This window comes from Alligator mississippiensis, chromosome 5 (genome assembly GCF_030867095.1).
Source record: "Alligator mississippiensis isolate rAllMis1 chromosome 5, rAllMis1, whole genome shotgun sequence".
NCBI lineage: Eukaryota > Metazoa > Chordata > Crocodylia > Alligatoridae > Alligator > Alligator mississippiensis.
Window position 1 is genome coordinate 54,245,111 of NC_081828.1, and position 21,875 is coordinate 54,266,985.

Below are 21,875 nucleotides of genomic sequence, written 5' to 3' on the forward strand. Positions count from 1 at the left end.
AAACAATGGCCACAAGCTAGCAGAGAGCAGATTTAGACTGGACATTAGGAAGAACTTCTTCACAGTTCGAGTAGCCAAGGTCTGGAACGGGCTCCCAAGGGAGGTGGTGCTCTCCCCTACCCTGGGGGTCTTCAAGAGGAGGTTAGATGAGCATCTAGCTGGGGTCATCTAGACCCAGCACTCTTTCCTGCTTATGCAGGGGGTCGGACTCGATGATCTATTGAGGTCCCTTCCGACCCTAACATCTATGAATCTATGGAAGTGCAGTTCTCAATTTGCAATCAACTCTAAAAGTACTCCTGTTTGGAGAATTGTGTTTTAATTGTTTTTTTTAATAGTATTTTGTTTTGCATTTCTGATTCTTTTTCCTGATGTTAACATCTGAGTGCTAATTTCCAAAATGCTTATGAGTAATCATGTACACTCATAAGCAGGTCTAGTATTCTGTAAAGTGGGGTGTGGAAGTTGTGGTGGCTGCAAATTTGTACTCCTTCTCTGGCTCCCAGCACCTCCCTCTCCATTCCGGGTTTGGCAGACTGTGCTGTGGCAGCAGCAGCTGAGGACTTTTTTGAGTCCCTGAAGCAAGTAAGTATAGCATGCTCCATCCTACCTCTTCCCTCTGCTGCTCAGCCACATCTCCCTTCTCCCTCTTCAGCAGGGTTTGTCCAGGTTGCAAATACTGCTGACTATGCCTCTGAGCACGTGAAGAGGTGACCCACCTGCTGACTGAGGCAGAGCCAGCCAGGTAGGGGCTGAGGAGTGGTTGTGCAGGGTGCTGGGCTTGGCTGGGGACAATGGCATCAGTGGATTGGTTCCCCCTTCCTGCACCTGCTGCCAGCAGCAGGGATCACCTGTGAGCACTGGACAAGAAGCAGGTGCAGGAAGGAGAGCGGATCTGTCCACCAGTGCTGTTCCCAGCCAAGCCTGTCACTCTGAGCAGCTGTTCTCCTGCAACTAGATATATCCCCCCCCCCCCCCCCCCCCCCCCAAGTCAGCCAGGAGAAAGTGGCAGCAGGCAAGTCACCCGCTGCTTCTTCTCAGCGGTACAATTACTGGGGGGGCTGTGCTGTGGGGAAACCCAGCTGGAGAGGGGGAATGGGAAAGGAGATGCTGCTGAGCACCTGAGGGAGGGGATTCTTACCTATTTTGGGGACTCAAAAGTCTTTGGTGGCTGCTGCAGTGACACAGTCTAAGCTCAGTTCCTGCCTGGACTCTTCAGGGGGGCCCCGATATCTGAGACAGTAGAGAACTGAAGTTGTCAACATATGAGCTACATGACAGAAGGGGGATGGAATCACACCACCGCATTCCCCTTGGATCCTCCCCTTTTTAATAAGCACATTTCAATGATCTGGGTAGTCATATGCCTTCTTCTGACAACTTTGGACGTTGGTCACAACCAGAGGTAGTGGGATTTTTGACTAAAGTATGTCAGTGCTTTGGACAGCATTTCAAAACCTCGGCTACCTGGCTGGAAGACCTTGCTTTTCCATTCAGGGTTGAATTGATTGCTAGATTTTGCATCAGGAATACATTTTTGCTCACAGGTCAGATTAGCAAGGACTGATGTTTTTGTCAACTTTTGTAGCTGAAAGCCTCTTCCTGGAAGTCCTCTTTCAGGGATCCCCATCATGTGTATATTTTAACCAATATTAGTCAGTCAGTGATTGGCAATGGCAGAGGGTGGTGCCCTTGTCTCTTTCTTTCACTGCATGTGGTTTGTGGTCATGGTATGTTTGGGGGGGTTGGATCAGATTGCCCCCCTCTCCCTTCCACCCATCTTATTGTACGCTCAGGTGAAGAGGTCTGGCAAAGATTGTCAGTTAAGGGTCCTTTCCAATGCCATCTTTAAAGGAAAACAGTCGCAGTAGAGGTGTATTATCAAGATAATCTGAGGGTGGGAATAGGTGTAATATTGGAAGTGGTTTAAATGTCTTTTGAAATTCTTCCAGAGGAGATCCAGACAGACATATGCAGCCTTTGAAGCACTCCAAAACTAACCCTGAAAGAAATGAGCGCATTTAGGGAGTACTTCTCTTGTTCCTGAACACTGTGGAGCTCAACTGGGGACCTCTGTGTCCTTAAGCATCCCACAGAGCTCTGCTCCATTCCACTCCCCTGCAGGGGAAGTGTAGGGCACTGGTGGCAATCTGTCAGTGAGGACTCTCCTGTCTACTCTGTTGGAGTGCACCTTGCCTCACCAGGAGACCAGAGGCCCTTTGTGTCCCCTCACTGACTGACTCCGTTCACCCTCCTCCCCTTTGGAGTTGGGGCTGGGTTGAGGAGAGGGTGGCAGTTGAAATACAGCTGCAGCCTTTGGGAGATGAGAAGCTGTACTGACAGTCCACTCTACTGCCCTCATGGTAGCGGGGAGTGGATCCGCAAGTTGCCATGGCTGCTTGTCACACCCTACGTTAGGGAACACACCATTGCATGCAGCAGCTGAAATCCTCCACTTCTTTGAAGTGCTTCAACATGAAGCTGCGCTTTGAAATGCTTCAAACGTTACATCTGTCCTCACCCTCTCTCAGGTCTTTCATATTCTAGGATTAGTATTTTCTTAATGACTGAACCATTACTAAAACAGTGCATTAATAACCACATTCTTACAGGTTATCAGTCAGACTAACCCTCTGGACCTTTCTTTAGGTTACAGTCCACATACTTAATACAGGCTTTTTTGTTACAGCGATTGTTATTCCAAAAAGCCTTCAACTCTCAGCAGTTAGTTCATATTACTGTCATCAACTTGTTCCAGCTGCATCACCTGCGAGATTTTAGCAATGAAACTGAACAGCACAGTTACAGCGAGGATGAACAGCTCTGTTGGACACAGCTGCTGGCTCTCTTCAGTAAGTACGGCAACATCAGCTGACTTTGTCTTCCTCTTTGCTTCCACATGGTATGCATTAAGTTAGTATGGAAAGAGTCAGTTTATTTCTTAAGAAAGCAAAGTCAATCTTTTTCTTCCTACCCGTATAAAAGGAGAGAGTTGCCTGATTACCTCACTGAGTCTGCTCCTGTATCTCTTCTTATGATTACCAGTTGAGACTTTAGGGGGAAAAAAGGGGAGGGGTTGGAAATGGTCTGCTAGTGCAGTACTGTCAAACTCACCCCATGCACCAGACTGGATTCAGACCTGGACCCAGTGACAGGGCAAGCGCTTGTGGTATCAGTACAGCTGTCACTCGCACCCATGCTGCCAGAATCTGCCCTAATGGGGCCCCCATCTCCCTAAATTCTGCAGCAGGTTGTGCTGTTAAATTTCCATCCCTTTTGGGAGCCTGTGGGCTCAAGGAAATGGCTCTGCAGGTCATATATTTAACATTGCTGTGGTTGTTAAATCCTTTACACTTAAATCAGTTGGGAAGCAAAGAGATCTTCAAGGTAGTGGTTTATGATGAAACTTTAATTAGGATAAGTGCTTACTTACATTTTTCTATGGATTTCTCTGTTTTGTTTGTTTTTCTCTTCAGTGTCTTTTCTTGGAGTCCTGTGCAAGTGTCCATTACAGAATGACTACCAGGAGGACTCTGGAGCTGCATATCCTCTTCCAGCTGTAAAAGTTTCGATGGACTGGTTGAAACTTAGGCCCAGTGTCTTCCAGGAGGCAGTAGTGGATGAGAGACAGTAGTGAGTGTTAATTTTTTTTAATATGATTTTTGTTTTGTCATCCTGTTAAGTAAGATGGTGGTGACCAGTGAAGGATTAAGGGTAGAAGGGAAACTAACTGTTTATTAACATGGCAGACGTTGAGTATTTAAAAGTATACGATGTTTCCAAGGAAAAAAGTGAGAGTTCTTCGGGGTCATTATTAGATTCCAAATAGGGTTTGCTACCACGAATCTCTGGTTTTAGACTTGATTGTTAAATTTTTAAGGATAGAGGTGTCCATTAAGAGCATCTAATCTGAAAAACCAAAGAACAGCTACTATTTTGTTTGCTGATAGAATCATAGAAAATTAGGTCTGAAAGGGACCTCAGGAGGTCATCTAGTCCAACCACGTGTTCAAGGACCACCACCAATTATATCATCCCAGTCAAGGCTTTGTCTAGCCAGGTCTTAAAGACCTCCAAGGATGAAGACTTCACAACCTCTGTGGCTGGCTGGTTCCAATGCTTTGCTACCCTCCTAATGAGAATTCTTTTCCTGATATCTAAACTAAACTTCCCCTGCAGCAACTTGAGACCATTGCTTCTTGTTCTGATATTTTTTTATTTTTTTTTTTACGCTTGCTTCCTCGATTAAATCCTAGAACATGACAGTAAAATTATTTATTTTTCAAGGTTGTACAGTGAGTCAGTGGTTCTGGCAGTACTTGAAGTTGGCTTCCACATAGTCTTGTATTATATTAAATGTCTTAGGAGATGAGGGACATCATTCCACAGTGTTGCTTATTCTATGTTTGTGCTTCTAATACTATAATTATAATTTAGACTTAATTATAGTGTTTGTACACTACCCACTTCCTTACTACAGCAAATGTTTTTTTTTTATTTGGCTTTGCCGATGACTTTTCAATTTTTGAATGAGTATTAGTGACCTACTCGGATATGTACTTTTCATTGGATGTCCAAAAACCAAAGTTCAGTGATTGGATCAATATAACATTGCCTAAGTACATTTTAATTTTCACATCAGGAGCAGAGGAGTGTGCATGTTTTCAAAAAGAAGGCTGGTGTCATTCTTGGACTAGGTAACACAGCAGGCAGAGCCTTCTTCCACTACAATTAATTAGTATAGCTTTTTTTTTTTCACAGGTAATAGGCAGAGATTCTGAACCTAATACCAAACTTGAGTGTTTGTAGTAGAAACTAGATCTCTGGGGTTTAAGACCTGTCCCTCCTTAGCACTAATCAGAATGGCACCATGCCTTTTTAAGGCAAAGGACATGTCTTCGACCATTGCCCCGTCCACTGCTTCTTTTTCTAGGCAGGCATGGAAGGCTTAGAGATGCCTGCCTAAAAATATTTCACCCTGAGTGCTACATGAAAACTGTCTCTGATATGGAGGAAGGTGAGCGTGACTAAAATTCAGTCCTCCATCTAGTCTTTTTCAGCTAGTATTTCAATAAGCCATGGTTCCATGAGCTCAAGGGCTGAGACATCTAAAACACTGCTTCTCAAGTTTGATCCACATGGCAACCTCAGAAAAGGGTAGTGATGCTCGTTCCTCTAGAAATGAGACAAGGTTTTCTCCTCCAGCACCCTCAAAAGTGAAAAGCAGAAGTCTACATATATTAGACATCACAAGCTCCATTGCAGAAAGGTAACCACTAGCGTAAGATGGACTCCTTGTGGTACCTTGTTACCAGTTATGAAAGGAGTGCCTGCTAAATTTGCTGACTGCCTTTCTTCCAGCACAAACTCTTCAGCACTCTGTACTTGGCACTGTCAGCACCTGCTGATGATGTGATGCTGGATGATTTCTCTGTGGCCTGGTTGTTAGATTCCCCTTGTGCCTTATACAACAGCAGTGCCAGCTTGGCTTCTGGTCACCTGAAGTCATGATACCGCATCTAGCAGTTTTAGATGTTGGTTACAAGCTACTTCCTTTATTTAGCCACACTGGGAGCTAGGGAAGGATTCCTGCTCTGAAGGCATCAGCTTCTCAAGAAACAAGATCCTGACATCGTTTCACTAGCCCAGAGCCTGTATGCTTTCAGTCATGGGTCCTGTTTGGCAGTTCATCCTCTCTTCTAGCCTTAGATCTGTGGTCTACAAAATTAGGCAAGTTGGCAGAAGGGAAGGATTAACTGATTCCAGTGGCAATTTTGTTATCCTCCATAGTGAGGCAGTCTGTCCTTTTTAGGTCTTGTCTGGCATAACTTAGCATGTGCCAAAAACTGATGGCTGAGACCCTTGATGTCATTTGCAGGTAATGCAAGAGAAATTACACAAGCCACTAGACTTCCTGTACCAGTCCATGTCTGGTAGACTTTGGCATACGTTAAGGAGTTGTTAAGGTCTTTAAGATCTTGTGGAGGACTGAAAACAGTGAAGGAAAAGGTCTTTTAAGATTGAAACCATTTGGCAAAAAAAATACTTTTGCTGTGTGCCCCCACTACTAGGCATTTTTTGGCAAACTGGGGCTATTTACATTGGAATAAATTCTTAGTTTACAGAAAGTCTTCCACTGGACGACATGGAAGAAATAAAATCCATCGTACTAGAGGGGAAAGCTGACAGGTAGAATTTCCTTGCAGACTGCTTTGCTTTGTTTTTGTGTGTTATATTTACATGTACTTAGATCACACTAAGATATGGGAATCTTCCTTGTGGTATTCTTTGAAAATATCCAGAAAGCCCCTTTTTGCAGTATGGATATCTTTCCACTGAGAGCTGCAACCTTTGCTTGTTAAAGATCTGTAGGCCCACTTTGAGCATAAAAAGTGCTCAAGGACAAAGATGGCCAGATCTCAGATGTTCAGGTTGCATTAGCCCCATGTCTCTTGCAGTCCACAAGAGGCATCTGAAGATGTGGACAACCCATCTTTTCCTTAGCTGTGGTGTACTTGATGGTTTTTCTCTTGACAAAAGGCTCCACGTTAATCAAGAGCCTGGCAGAATCTTTGGAATTCCAACAATCCCTTTTAACAACTCTTCTTTTTTTTTTTTCCTGAGAAGTCTGGACTGAGATCACTGGAACAGTGGGCCTAAGTTTGTTGGCAGTGGTTATTGCATACAATTCATGTCCCATTGCATCTCCCAGACTTTCTCCATCTCTCTTCAGGGACCCCTCTCAAAATACTGTTGAAACAAGAGGTGCACCATCTCCTGCATGTAAGAGGAGTGGAAGAGGTGCCCTTCGAGTTCAGAAGCAGCCCTTTAGAATGACAAAATAATGGAAATAAAGGATGAATGGGATCAGTGGCTCATTTTTTTTTCTTCATAGTCTCAACTGTATGTGCTTGAGTTCTAGGAGGCATTCAGCTTAAAGGAAACATCTTGGGTACCAGTACAGGGAAAATGCATTACATTTCAACAGTGTCATGGCCTACCTTATTCTGTATAGTATAATCTTTAAATTGGAAATGGACTGTTCTTCAGTGTATGTTATTTTCAGTCACTATTAGAACCACCAGTGTCAGCAGAGCATGAGCTTATAATAAAAGTAGTTAAATGTTTCATTTACATGCATCCTGAATGTAGAACTTTCTAGCCTCCCAAGATATTTTCCTAGATTTGACAGTATTCTTTAATGTTAAGAGAAGTAATGTTACATTTCTTCATGAAGCAATTTGTCTCTCACCTGAGTCAGATTATGCTTTCTTGGGAGCAGTTAGCTTTGAATTAGAAAGCATGAACCATGAACAGGTGTTTTGAACTCGTTTGCCTAGTGTAACTTAAATTTAAGTAAAGCCCACTGTTTGTTTCTCTTCAGCTGGGAAGTGGATTTTCTGTATTTAATTTGACAGCAAAACCTGGATTTAGAGAATTGTTAACTGGCTTTTGAAATATTTTTGAGCTTCATAGGAACTGCTACTCTACCTTTCACGGTCTTGAAAGAAAAGCATTTAATTGCTGAGAGTGTTCCTTTGGTAAAGGGAATAAAGGCTCCTGGCCATCTGCAGTAAGGCAGGACGGTACCAGAACTTCATAAAACTGTCTATTTTGGAGGATGGGTAGGGCTAAATTGGACTGCAGCTCTGCTTGGTTTCAATATTTAACTGGTAAAGTTAAATAGTATTTGGATTCTTTCAGGCATTACATTCAAAGTGAAAACTATCTTTTTGACTTATAGCATTTGGCCCTGGCTGATTTCTCTTCTAAACAGTTTCCAGCCCCGTGAAGAAGATCTGTCCAATAACAATGGTAAGGACACCACCTAATCTGTTTTGTGAAGGGGGTGGTGATACTGCAACTAGCATCATTTGTGTTAAATAATGGTTGGATAGTGAAAATGAAATAAAGGTGCTTCTAGTACTGGTACACTTGAATATTTTTACAAATGGCTTTCCTGTGCTGAGCAGATTACACAACATTTCATTTTGTCTATCCTGAACTTTCTATAGCTTCTGTAGCATTGGCAGTATATTATAGCATGTCTAATAGTAATTGGTACTCTGTATGGTGACCAAATATCCATAACCTAATTATTGCATGCATGTTTGCTCATACTGTTTCTTGTCTGTTCATCAGCTACTCCACTTCCGGAGGAGTTTGAGTTGCAGGGATTCTTGGCTCTGAGGCCTTCATTCAGGTGAGGTGACAATTGAAGGAGGCTTTACCCTTAATTACTTAAGAATTTGAAGACTTTTGGTATGTGCCCTGGTCAGTGTTTACACATGTGTTTAGGCAAAGTTATTCTCATCGCTGTAAGGTAGTACTATAGATAGTACTATCCCTGACAGTACTATCTTACAACAGCTTAAATTAGTTTGCTGCAGTCTAATAGTGCCACACGTGTGGACTGTGGTGCTTTACACCACAGCAAATTAGTCTACAGGCAATCCCTGCTTAGCACTCTTAATTGGTTCCAGAAAGACCAAGCATTAAACGGAACGGCGGTAAGTGAAACCCCTTTGCCCATAGGAATGAATGTAAATATAGATAATTAATTACCACTGCTTCTCACCGCCGCTGTCGCCTCTCCCCAGTAGCCTGCTGGCTGCTCCAGTCCCACGTGCCAGCCTGGGCCTGCACTACTGCTGCTCTACCCTGGGTCCCCACTGGCCCTGGCCCCAGGCACCGACTCAGGCCCTGTGCTGATGCCCATCCCCCCCCTCCCCCCCCATTCACTGCTTGTCACAGCTGCCATTTCTCTTCACCTGCCCACCAGCCGCTCTGGCCCCATGTGACAGCCTGGGCACTGGCACTCATGGTGCCGTGCTCTGGGCATGGGCCTCTGCTGGTTCTGGCCCTGGGCCCCACACTCCTGCGGCGCCACCCTGGGTGCAGGGCCCCCTGGCCCTGGGCACCGGTGCAAGCCCTGCGCTCCTCCCCACCACTGCTGCTTCAGCAGGTGAACTCAGATTAGTAGGGTGGTGGAATGTCCCACAGGAGCAGGGTGGATGTTTGCAGCTGGGCAGGAGTGGGGGGGTTTGCAGCCTCCCTGCTACGTGCTCGGCGAGCTGCAAAACGCACCCTCTCTCCCCCCATGGAAAATAATTATTTGACTAAGTTGTATCCTTCTGTTGTTGAAGACTTCTGCTTTTCTCTGGCTCAGCCTAATCTTCTCTTAAGTGTGTTCCCATAGTCAAGTACTTCAGTAATTGACATCAGAGTAAATTCCATTATTTCAATAGAAATAGTACCAGTAATGTTATGGCTTCATTATAGGAATAAATAGAAGATAGTTTGGGAGTAAGCATATCCTTGTTTAAACATAAGGATAAAATTATTAAACTTATTAAAAACATTTAATTGGTGTACTTGCTGGTAGCTTTTATGCTTTTGGTTTTAGTCAGTTAATATGTTGAAGGTTTTTTCCTGATATTAAAAAAGCAACTGTTTATCACAAGTTATTCCTGACACAACACTTACCTGCATAATATATGCCTAATTTACCCAAGTAAAACTGAAAATGCAGTTTGGACATTTATAATTATATAATGTAATTTAAATAAATCAAAATTGAAATCAAGAATTACAGTAGATTAACTGTGCAGTTTATTACGATTTTTTCAAAGGCTTATATTTGCCTTTATAGGAGGCAAATGAGACTAATTTTGTTTTGTTTATGTCAACACTAGGAACTTGGATTTCTCCAAAGGTCATCAGGCAATTACAGGAGACAAAGAGGGGCAGCAACGGCGGATACGGCAACAGCGCTTGATCTTCACAGGGAAATGGATTGCCGACAACCAGCCAAGGTATGTACAAAACTTTTGTTTACTGTCCCTCACTTGGGTGTAGTGTTGTTACTATTGTAGGACTTGTGAGTAATGACAGGTGTTAAAGATGGACTGAGTGGAAATGGTGATGTATTCTAAAACATTTGCATGTGGTATTATTGTAGTGTCGTGTAGTTTGCTATTGACAGAATAGCATGTGAATTTGTGATGTTTGTGCTGAGCATTATTGAAACTTCTGAAATGTCTTAGATCAGGGGTGGGCAAAATACGGCCCGCAGAGCTACTGATCTGGCCCACAGAGCCTGCAAGCTTAGCCCCTGCCTGAGTCCATGCCGGGGCTAAGCAGCAAGGAGCTGTGCCCTTGCTGCTGCTTCTCCCCTCTACATCCTATCCTCTCCCTGACTGTGTGGTGCAGCTTCTAGCTGGTGAGAAGCTGTACTGGGGCCAGGCAGCTGGAAGCATTGTCCACACTGCTGCCACTTCTCCCTTGCCCTCCTGCCCTCCAGCTGCATTACAGGAGTGACAGAAGCATGGAAGCAGCTGCCCAGCTCTGGCACAGCTCCCCACTTGTTGGTAGCTGGGTCCATGCTCCAGTTGGTGAACAGGGATCTGGGAGAAGTGGTAACTCCCAACTGCCTGGCCCTGTTGTAGTTACAAGGAAAGCCCTGCCCTGATCTGCCACACAAATCCCTGGGCCTACATCAGGCTGGAGCTATGGTGTTCCAGCCCATGGCTTAAAAAGGTTGCCAGCCACTGTCTTAGATGATAAACTATTATGAGTTTTATCTTGGGTCTAGTGTCTAGTATAGTGGGGCTTGTGAATAATATAGCAGTACAGTTAAATAAGAGCAACAGCAATATGCATGGTGGTAGTGATTGGGCAGCAGGGTGTTGAGTTGCTTGTTTCATAACAAAGAATGCCTTCAGTCCACAAGATGTAAAGCAACCTAAGTGAAGTTAGTGATGAAGCTTTCTGTTCACCCTACATGTCAGACCCTTATTAGTTTGGGAAAGTGGAATCTAGTGTCCAAATGATTATGAATGCTATCCAATTTCTTTTTGTCTTTTAGGCTGATTCAGTGTGAAAATGAGATAGGAAAACTGCTGTTTTTGACAGAAATCCCTGAGTTATTACTAGAAGATCCTAGTGAAGCCAAAGAGAGTCTTGCCCTGCAAGAAACGTCCATTGCAGAACCACTGTCTATAGATGGGAGCCCAGGACTCAAATCAGTTCTGTCCACTGGCAGAAGTCTAAACAGCAACTGTGATACAGGAGAAAAACCAATGGTCACATTTAAGGAGAACATTAAACCACGAGAAATAAACAGAGAACAAGGGCGTATCTATCCACCGAAAGATGTGGGTAGGGAAAGAAGAGACTTTAGCAAAGGAATAATAGCCAATAAGAATGATGGAAAAAAGGACAACAACAAGAGGAAAAATGAGACCAAGAAATGCAGCTTGGAGAAGATGCAAGAGGCAGGAAAGCAGAATGTGGCAGTGCAGGTAAGTGTGCTCAGAATCAGAGGCTATGATTGTCTGTTGTCTTACATTACGGAAAGGTGTTCAGGCCATGGATGGGCCATCTTTTGTTTGTATGGTACAGTATGTAGTAAAATGGTATCCTTTTGGAGCACTAAATTACAGTTTCAATGTAAATAACAAGTAATAGAATAAGTTGACTAAGTGTAAGTGATTTCTGCCTTTTCCTGACAAGCCACAATTTTTTACCATGGTAGGTTGGGGGATCTGGGACAGGCATTGGAAGGTAACTTTGTATCCCTTACCTTAGACCAGTGCTGTCCAACTTCTGAGAGGCTGAGGGCTGTATGCTGTGTGCAGTGCATGGCAAGCTCTCCTCCTGCACCCTTACTTCATGATGCCAGCACCTCCATAACTGTGGAGTTCACTGCTTCTGGGGAGGGAGCTTTCACCCCATTTTTTACCACTGAACCCTGTGTCCAGAGGCCAGAATGCTGATTTTTGGCAGCAAAATGGGGTTCAATTCTCCCTGAACAGTAGGAAACTGCTACTTCAGGAAACTGACTCCCAGAATACCTTGCAGTCTGTGTTACCCATTCTCTGTACTGGTTGCTTTCAGGAGCTAGAAATTGCAGGCTGGCAGGAGCAAGGTAAGCAGTAGCCCAGGGTTGAGGCACTCCCCCTCCCTTTGTCCTGCTAGCACCTTTCCCTTTAGGTGGCACCTGGGGCATGTGCCCCATTTTTTCACCCCATGTTACACTACTTCAAAAGAACAATAGGGGGAGTAGTGGTCAGACTAGGACCCCAAGGACTGTAAGTGGCCCATGGGCTGCCAGATAGATAGCCCTGCTTTTAAACTAATTCTGTATGAAGTTCCTTGTTAAAAACTGCAGTTCTGGCTTAACAGTCCAACACCTCTTGTGTGCATAGTACAAAATATGCAGTTAATACAGTCTATACTTGTAGTATTTGTACAGCTACTCCTCACTTAACCTCGTAGTTACATTCTTGAAAAATGTGACTTTAAGCGAAACGATATTAAGTGAATCCAGTTATGCCACAGGAGTTGCCTATTAGCAGGCAGTGGCCAAACAATGTTATAACCGAACATTACGCAACTTTAAATAAGTATGTTCTGTAATAGATCAGTGACGTAATAATGAAACATTAACTGGAACAACATTAAGTCCCAGGAATACCTGTACTGTTATATTAACTTGAAGTGATGGAGTTACATGGGTGTATACGAGAACAAGTGGGCCTGCACAATCTTAGTGTGTGTCTTTCATGGGCCAGCACATACACTGACTGTCAGATATCAAGATTGTTGATAGTGCTGGGAGTCAGAAAAAACACCCCCTTTACATGTTGAATATCTCTGGTGTGCAGTCACTTTATGGAAATACCTGTAGAATTCCCTGTTCATTTTAGTACTCCTCTCTAGAGAACTTAATTTTTCAAAATCACATACAGACCTAGAAAAAAATCATGAGCCATGTGTGTGGGGGGGGCATGCTGTCTGGAAAGCATGTCTATGTGTGAGGGGGGAGTACTGTGTCTGCCAGAGTTTTGGTGAAGTATCCTGATCTGAGTTTTTTTGGAAACCAGTGGTTTTATTTTGATTCTGAGTTTTTAACAAGTACTGCTGAGGTTTTATTTGTTCAGTGTTCTCCTGACTTGATCACTGGTCTCAGCTGCTTTGACACCAGTTGAATCATGGGTAATGTTGGTGGGGTTTTTTTGGTTTGTTCTTTTTATTTTTATTGTACTGACTACATGATTAGAATTAATTTTCAAATGAAAGGCATTCTTCATGTTACTCAAAAGCTTGTCTAAAATGATTCCAGCTGTGCAGTTGGTCCAGTAAAATATATTGCTCACAAAATTTCTTGCATGTTTCCTCAACCACGGTGGCTACAATATCACTCCAGCATGGGGGTGGGCAAAATGGTGGATCCGGCCAGCGACTGGACTCTATTTCCAAACAGCCCCTGCCCGTGTTGCTCTAGCCCCAGGAGTGGTGGGGCTATGACAGCGTGTTGCTGGGGTTTCCATGGAGATGCCCAAGCAGTGTTAGCAGGGCACACAACTGGGCATGCAGCTGCTCCAGGGCCAGGATTTTGCAGAGGTCAAAGCCCTGGCCCTGGAGCAGCTCCCTGTACAGCCACGTACCCTGCCAATGCTGTTGCTTGGGCCAGTGTCCATAGAAACCCTGTCCCCACTGCTTCTTGGGTCTCCATGGAAACCAGCTGAAGCGATGCATGCAGGGGCTTCTGAGAAATTGAGTCCATCACAGGCCTTATCTGGCCTGCAAGCCAGATTCCTGCCTCTGCTCCACCACTGTCATTGTTCAAGTTGACTACTGGATACATTCACTACCTTTGCTCACTGTGACATGGTGGTTTAGGGTCTTTACTTACTAGGGATTGATTGATCTACCATGGAGTTACTTCATGAATTTCTTTGGGACTTAGTGTGACTTTGGCTAACTGGTGGCCTGCTAATATTTTTCTGGAGTTTCCTCAAACATGTGCAGTCTTAGGCAAAGTTTGAAGGCTTAGTAGCTAAGTAGTGTTTCCTACTAGAAGCGTACTCTTTAGGATAAGATAGAGCATTTGACCTGTAAGTTCCTTAAGGGTTTGGGTGCTGACTGCCTGAGGAAGGCATTGTCATCTCTGCATTTCTCTGGCATTTTAATTCTAATAAGGGTTATTAGCGAATAGATAAAATAAAAATGAGATGATTTGTAAGATAAAAGATAACAGTGATATATTAAAGAAAATATTTTTACTGCATGTATTGTTATAGTCGGGGATCTGGCTTTTCCATTAGCCATGGAAAAACTCAGTAAAACCTGTTTTTTCTCATTTTTTAGGAGAAAAGCTCCGATTTTCTCCTTTAAAGGCGAAAAATGTGGGAAATGGTGGGTTTCCCCTTGCAAACTGGCAGCGTTCCAGCCTGCAAGGGGTTGGGGGGAGCAGGAGAAGGATGATCAGTAGGGAACACCATGTGCATGTGCACATGTACACATGCATGTAGCCACCAGGCAGCCTGGACAGCAGCTCCCCACAGGTAGGTTGAGGGGGGAGGTAAAACTGAGGCCCCCATAGTGAGTGAGGGAGTTGGGCAGGGCTGGAGCTGCTGTCCAGCCAGGGTGGTGTGTGGGGCTTGGGGCCAGATGTTTTTCCATGATAAAAAACCCAAAATCAAACAGCAGAATTTATAATTTATGTTATTATAGTGATTGAGGCACTGGTAGGTTTCCAAATTGCTTTTAAATTGTAACTATATCAATAAAATATTGTGTTCAGTTGATACCTATGTATATGTAATGGCATTTCATCTTAATTATAGATGTTGGGGGTTTTAATCAGAGAATTTGTGATTTTTAAACAGAAAACTAGGGTCCCTGGTTATAATATATTTATGTAATGTGTTTTATATGATCTGTTTATATATCATTTATGTATTATATATGTATTATGAATCGATACTTAGATACACAATGTATTATATAAATAATGTGTGTGTAAAAATAATGTCACTTGTTCCACTGAGGAAATTTTACCACCAGTCCCCTTCTCTTTGTATTTGATATACTTCCAGCTCCTTCCTGTTGCATCTAAGATTTGATTTATTTATATAAATTTTAGGTTCATTGTGGGAGCAGCTGGCAGTATCATCCTTTTCAGTTGAATGGGGGACTTGAATCTAGAATTTTTAAATCTAGGGAACTTAAATATTTAAAGGTCTTGATTTTATTTTTGAAAAATAGAGACAATTTAAAATTGGGAGCTTGGTCTTTGAGAATAGATTGGAAAATGTATTGCTGTTGCAGCTTTAAACGTTATAATGAACTATAAATGTAAATTTAATTGTTCTGTGGGAAGGTTATCTTTGAACTGCTGTAAGCAAATCTGAAATGCTGAAAACTAAGGCCCTGATCCTGCAAACACTTGAGCAAATACATAATGACTCATGAACATCAGTTAAACTTACTGATGTGCTTCAAATTAAATGTACTAATGAGTGTTTTATAATGTGAAGTTAAAAAAAAATAGCAATTTTTATCTTAGTCACATAAAATCATAGTCAGTTCTAAAATAACTAAATGGTGGAAAGATTAAATGGACATTTTTTTAATAAAGTTGCAAACTCTATAGAAACTTGCAAGGCAAGATGGCAGGGGGGAGAACAGGAGCTTAAGTTTAGGTGTATAAATAGGAACTTGACCATTTTAAGTGGGGGATTTTGGAAATGCACCTGAGTCACTTTTGAGTAGAAGTTTCATTTCAATCTGCAGGTGGTAATGAACTATATCTTAATCAAAGGGGTTCATCTCTGTTTAAAGTGTGAAAATGCTTAATCGGTGACTAAAATATAAAATTGTTCTACCAGTTAGGAAACTAAAGAAACCAATAAAACCAAATTTACTATCTTCTAATACTTAAATTGCTAAAGCACTACAGAAAATATATATATTTCTAAAGTAATTTATTTTTTAACCCTTAACCGGAGAAGAACTCTATTTGGTGAGAGTATTCTAAGCCTCCTTATATACATAATAAAAACAAAATAGGACTAGGATCCATTTTATGGTAATCATTCAAGTTGTTTACGAAATAAGATAATTATTATGTTTTTAACTTTTATGGAAAACATTTTGGGGGATATTGCGACAATTCTGTGAATATTGCCAAAAAAGTTGGAACAGTCTAAACATCTTTCACTGAGTTTCCGTTTTCTGCAGGAAAACTAAACAGATCACGTTCCTCACTGTATTTTGGTAAAGGTTGGTTCATATTTTAGATCTTTAATTAAACTGAAACACTTACTTGTATTTCCCCACCATGCAGGGTCACTTAGCAATTCGGGGAAAATCTGGTCAAGCTAAGCATAATTAATAAATAGGAAAAATCAAGAAAAATAAAATACATCTTAAAAATAACAGTTGATCAGTGGTACTTTTAAAACGGACCCTGCAGTGTGCATTTTAATGCACTTATTACATATTCTTCTGTATAAAGCAAGTATGCAGCCCCTTAACTTTTGACATAAATCTTATAATTTATATAATTGTTCCACTGAACCTAAATTTTCATGACGTATTACAAAATTTTTCTTCCATTGAAAATAAGAAGAGCAAAAATAAGCTGAATATGAAATTGCACAAGATACTGTGCAGGTAGTGGTGGGCAGTGAATAAAAAAATGGGCCTGGATTAGCAAAGTGTGGGGAGCTGTCACATCATTTCAGGGTTTGCGTTGCATTGTTTGAGTCATTTCATGCTTCACATGGTACACGGCTTTGCCCAAATACTGCCTTAGAGTAGAGCAGTGGCTTGGGAAAAATATTGTAGCTTCAGTTCTGGACTGCATTTGTGCTCATGCATGATAACTTACTGTTAGTAATGTAAGACTTTTGTATATGGAGACCTATCTTATATACTTTTCTATATGGCCTCCATCACTAAGATGTGGGTGTGTCTAGGCTTCAGTGGAAACTGCCTTAATTTCCTGTGAGATGAGGAATTATAGTTATCCTGTTTCAGATGTGAGGAACTGGAGCATAAAAAGGCCAAGTAACTTGCTCAAAATCACGGCGTAAGCAAGAAGGTGAACTTTGATCTCCCAAATCTTCATACCCTGGCTACCTGGGTAAAATAAATATACCTTAGATAATCTTAGCTTTTCATTTTAGGGCTGAGCCTTGTTGTGGATAGTTGTGTAAAAAAAACAAACTGTAATTTTATCTTCGCTTTTTTGTGATTCTTCTTTGGAATAGGTGAAATCTCAGACTGAGATGAGGAAGACACCTGTGTCTGAAGCCAGGAAAACACCAGTAACTCAGACTCCAAGTCAGGCAAGCAATTCCCAGTTTATCCCCATTCACCACCCGGGAGCCTTTCCTCCACTTCCTAGCAGGCCAGGTAAATCAACTGATTCCCTTCTGAAGTACCATTTACTCTTGGCTGCCTAAGAAATTTGTGATAGAAAATAAGGAAGTATGTGTCAAGGCAGCAGGTATTTTTGTAAAATGCTCATTTCTAGGTTATGGAATTGACTGAAATTAAAGGGTAGAGCTGAACTGAAGCAAGGTAAGAAGTTCCTTATTTGAACTTTTAATAGGTTATTTGATTTTTTTTTTTTCCAGAATGAATCTCCATATCCATGAAGTCTGTAGTTTGCATACAAATGTAGCATGTCTTAAGTTCTGCTGATTAAGTACTTGTCATGAAACTCCTTCATCTTGTTATACTCATTTTGTCATGTTTGGCCTAAGTAAAGTAACTTTAAAATCCTCTACATATTTAAAGTAGTATTTATACAGGGTATAGTTTCTCTTTTGTCATAAACTACAGAAAATCAGCTCTTCACCTACTGTTTTTACATCCTGGCTTCTACTGTAGTAAGTCTAGTGATAGCTTTCTAATCTATTATTTAAATATGTGTAATGACTAGTGTTGCTGTTTATATAGGATTCTTGTCCGTCTGCATTGTTGGAGGGATCTTGCAGTATTAAATGCTGCACATGTGCCCCTCTCTACACATACCCAAGAAGCAGTTTTATACCCTACTTGTCACAAGTGCCACAGCTGCCATTATGAATTGTAGCCTACTGAAGTGGGGGCAGAGAAAGAGAGATCCTTCAGTTACTCATTAAATTTAACAGCTGAAAGTCTGGTTTGGGAGAGAAGCTTCAGACATTGTTCTTAGCTGCCTCAGGTAGTGTGAACTACAGGAAAAAGATCAGGCTTGCTGAGTTAAAGGTTTGGTTTTGTACCACTTACTTTTTTTAGATAAATTAAGGCAGTGACTTGAGACCACCTGGGAGAGCTTAGTAAATTACTTATCAGTGTCAAGCATTTGAGTGATTCAGTATTGGGCAGAATATATTGCATAAAGGAGTATCCAAAGAGTAGTATGTCAAAAAATGTCAGGAAGGTAAAAGAAAGAGAGGACAGAAACTAGCTTAATTTTAAGTTTGGTGAATTAAAAGAATCTCCCATAGTGATGCTGTTGATTTATATTCAATAACTAGATTGGTAGTTGAAAAAACTTTTAATAATGAAACTTTTCCCTAGTATTAGACTTCTCCCTGGCTTTTGAAAATGTGCAGAAGAGGTTATGGGGTAATTTTAAAGTCTTGTTCTTATGAAATGATGGGTCAGTTTTACTGTAATTTAGTTTAAATGCAGAAAATGCAAAACATTTGTATTGTATGACAGGCCTGTCATAGCAAGGAGTGTCCAGGGGTTTAAAAGTGTGTTTCGTTGTTTTTTTTTTCTCCCCCAAGGATTCCCACCTCCAACGTATGTCGTTCCCCCTCCTGTGGCTTTCTCCATGAGCACAGGTTACACTTTCCCAGGTGGCGTTTCTGTCCCAGGAACCTTTCTTCAGCCTACAACTCACTCACCTGCAGGAAACCAGGTGCAAGGTGGGAAACAGTCCCACATTCCATACAGCCAGCAGCGGCCCTCTGGACCAGGGCCAATGAACCAGGGACCTCAACAAACACCACCGCCTTCCCAGCAACCCCTCTCATCCTTACCAGCTCAGGCAACAGCACAGTCTGCAAGCCAGCTTCAGGTTCAGGCTCTGGCCCAGCAGCAGCAGTCCCCTACAAAAGCTGTTCAGGCACTAGGGAAGAGTCCACCTCACCACTCTGGATTCCAGCAGGTAAATATCAAGGGGCACTTGTACATGTGACAAAATTGCCCTGTTATACTGGTTTAAATGTGTCGCTATACATGTGCAGTGGCACTGTAAATGACTTTGATACGTAGCAAACTAAAACATCCCAATGTATTTTAGTTTGCTACCCAACAAATTGCAGCGATACATCCATCTGTGAGCCCTCCCACTGGGCTTCCAGTGCCCTATGCACTGTCCCCACTGCCTTCTCCAGCAGGCAGCACACCCAGCTTTTCCCTGGGGCAACACTGGGAGGTAGCAGGAAGGTGGGTGGGTGTGCTAGCAGCTGGAGAAGGTGGCAAGGAGGGTGCATGGGATGCTGGAAACCTTCGTGGGCTTGCAGAAGCTCGGGCTTGGCAGGCTTCCAGCATCCCATGCACTGTCCCCGTCACCTTCTCTGGCTGCCAGCACACCCAGCTGCCCTCCTGCCACCTTCCCGCACTGTCTCAGGGCCAAGTCATCCTGTTCCTGGGCAGCCGCAGGCAGCGGGAAGGCAGCGGGGACAATGCATGGTGCGCTGGAAACCCCAGTGGGAAGCAGCAAGGGACCTGATTTCGCATCCTGGACAGAGCTTGCCTGCAGCTGGGGGGTTGAGCTGCTGGCAGTGTGGGGGGGGGCTGGTCCTTCCCTCTGCAGTGGGCAGCCCCACAGAGCGCCATTGCTGCAGAGGGAAAGGCCAGGGCCCCCTGCAGCTCAAGGGTCAGCTGGTTGGCAGCTGGCTGTGGGCAGGCTCTGCCTGGGGTGGGAGGGTTGAAACAGTGGGTTTTTAATTATCACAATTAAAAACCCACCATTTCAATTTAGGGAGAGCAGAACCCCCGTCACGTGTACAATCAGCCAAGGTCTTCGGTGTTTTACATAGTTATGAAAGGGACAGATGCAGCTACCACTTAAGGGACAATTGTTATAGTCGTGCTGGTGTTTGGGCCCAAAAGCTTGCAAATAAAGAATTCTTTTGCAACTATCTAGTTGGTCTACTAAAAGATATTGCCTATACCCCAAGAGTTTTGGCTGCCATTTAACAAATTGTGAAAGCCCAGGACACCTGAATTGCTTAGATACTTTTGAAAAACCTGTCATAAGGCAGTGCCTGAAATAGGACTGCAGCTCTAAAGTTCCTGTTTCTGAAAATTTTGACCATTTGTCTTCCCATAGAGTCCTGGGCATGGGACTTTGTTTTGTGGACTGACAACTCCCTAATTAAAGCCCACTAATGAAAGTTTGAAAAGCCTCCCATGGCAGAAGATGCACTATGTATTCTGCCTTCTGCATACAACTTGTTCATAGAATGGGTAAAAGGTATTATATTTAATGAGATGTTTCTGTTAGGCCCTCAGAGACAGCCAAGTGCTTTCCTGTCTGAATAAAGAAGTGGTTTTGGTTCTTCACCCATGCCTATTCTCTGCTATTTGTTCTTTTCATTTAAGCTGGAGGTTCAAAGATCCTGTGGATCAGATCCAGTCTGTGGGTCTCAAACCAACTCCACACACTGGACTGGCCTGGCACACTGGCTCAGGGACCAGATTGGGCCTACAGACTGCTTCTGTATGCTGGAGTCAGCATGCAGGGTCAGTCTGGCACAGGCACTGTGTGCAGTGCATTCCCAATGCCAACCCCACATACCACATGGTGTACAAGTCCCAGACTGTGGCTGGTGTATGCTTCATGCTGCACAGGAAGCTGATCCGGGTGAGGAGCCCTGCTCACTGCTTCTGGGACTGGTCCGGATAGAACCATCCACCAGAAACAGCACCTAGGGCCAGTCGGTTGTGACCCCCCTACAGCACGTAGGACTGGTCCAGGGAGCATGCTGCATGAATTGCCTGCATCGAACTGGCCCTGTGCGCTAGCTCAGGGGTGTGGGGCTGGTCTGTGGGTCCAGTCTGGCCTGAAAACCAATGCTGCAGCACTGTGGACTGGATGATTTTTGATAACCCTAAGGTAAGCATATGTCACTGGTTCATTCCCATCCACTTGTTACACTTGCTCCATGCTCGCCAGCATAAATATAGGTTTCAAAGTGCAGTGGAAGGCTCAAGTACCATGTTAAGGCACTGCTGAATCGGTACTTTGTCTGAAAGGGCATGAAGTAGTCAGACTGGAAGAGAATGCTGATTCTTGGGAGCTGACTTAGAACTTGTGTAAGGACATAGGGCATCTGAAGCAAGTGCTTTCTGAGATTCTTACATTTTGAATAAGAACATGGGAAGTTGGATCAGGTGTATAATAGGCATCTGTCTGTCTTGCAGAACAATAAAATGATTCCAAGTGAGACATCAGCTCACTGAATGCAATAGAAAAATCTGTAATTGATTTGTCTTGCAAGGTTTGTACATGAAAGATGGAAGTTAACTGAATGACTTGTATTAACATTTCTTTGCTTGTGCCTCCTAATGAAAGTGTGCCTCTGTTAGTATCCACAGGCAGACTCATCAAAGCAGCTCTGGAGTCCTCCTCATGTCCAAGGTTCATTGGGAAAGATGATGTCTGTAAAGCAGCCCTATTATATTCAGGCCCAGGACCCCCTAAAACTGTTTGAACAGTCATTACAGCCTCAAGTGATGCAGCAGCAGCCTCTAGAGAAAAAAATGAAGCCTTTCTCCATGGAGCCATATAACCAGAATCCCTCAGAAGTCAAGATGCCAGAATTTTACTGGGACTCCTCTTATGGCCTGCCTGATAATAGAGTTATGGCACAACAGAATAACATGGACCGCAGGGGGAAACGACAGCAAGGTGTCTTCCGTCCAGAGCAGGACGCTGTGTCCAGGATGGCTTTTGAGGTAAGCATATGATTTTATAAATCAAGATCAGTAAGGCTCTGATGTCCCTGAATGGGAAGTTCTAATTTCGGCCTATACTGTAGCAGGAAATCGATAAATGTGGGGGGCATGTGGCCATC

The 21,875-nt window shown here is 43.0% G+C and overlaps 1 protein-coding gene across 2 annotated transcripts in view; it reads left to right on the forward strand.

The window, feature by feature from the left end:
- The window catches only part of SMG7 (SMG7 nonsense mediated mRNA decay factor), an 83,283-nt gene that overhangs the window by 49,543 nt on the left and 11,865 nt on the right, over positions 1-21,875 (forward strand). For both annotated transcript variants that reach the window (XM_014596025.3, XM_014596024.3), the window contains exons 9-17: positions 2,690-2,852; positions 3,477-3,633; positions 7,745-7,815; positions 8,143-8,203; positions 9,696-9,815; positions 10,868-11,303; positions 17,064-17,208; positions 18,576-18,958; positions 21,388-21,756. In XM_014596025.3, coding sequence (XP_014451511.1) covers positions 2,690-2,852; positions 3,477-3,633; positions 7,745-7,815; positions 8,143-8,203; positions 9,696-9,815; positions 10,868-11,303; positions 17,064-17,208; positions 18,576-18,958; positions 21,388-21,756 — 1,905 coding nt within the window. The remainder of the gene's footprint in view (positions 1-2,689; positions 2,853-3,476; positions 3,634-7,744; positions 7,816-8,142; positions 8,204-9,695; positions 9,816-10,867; positions 11,304-17,063; positions 17,209-18,575; positions 18,959-21,387; positions 21,757-21,875) is intronic.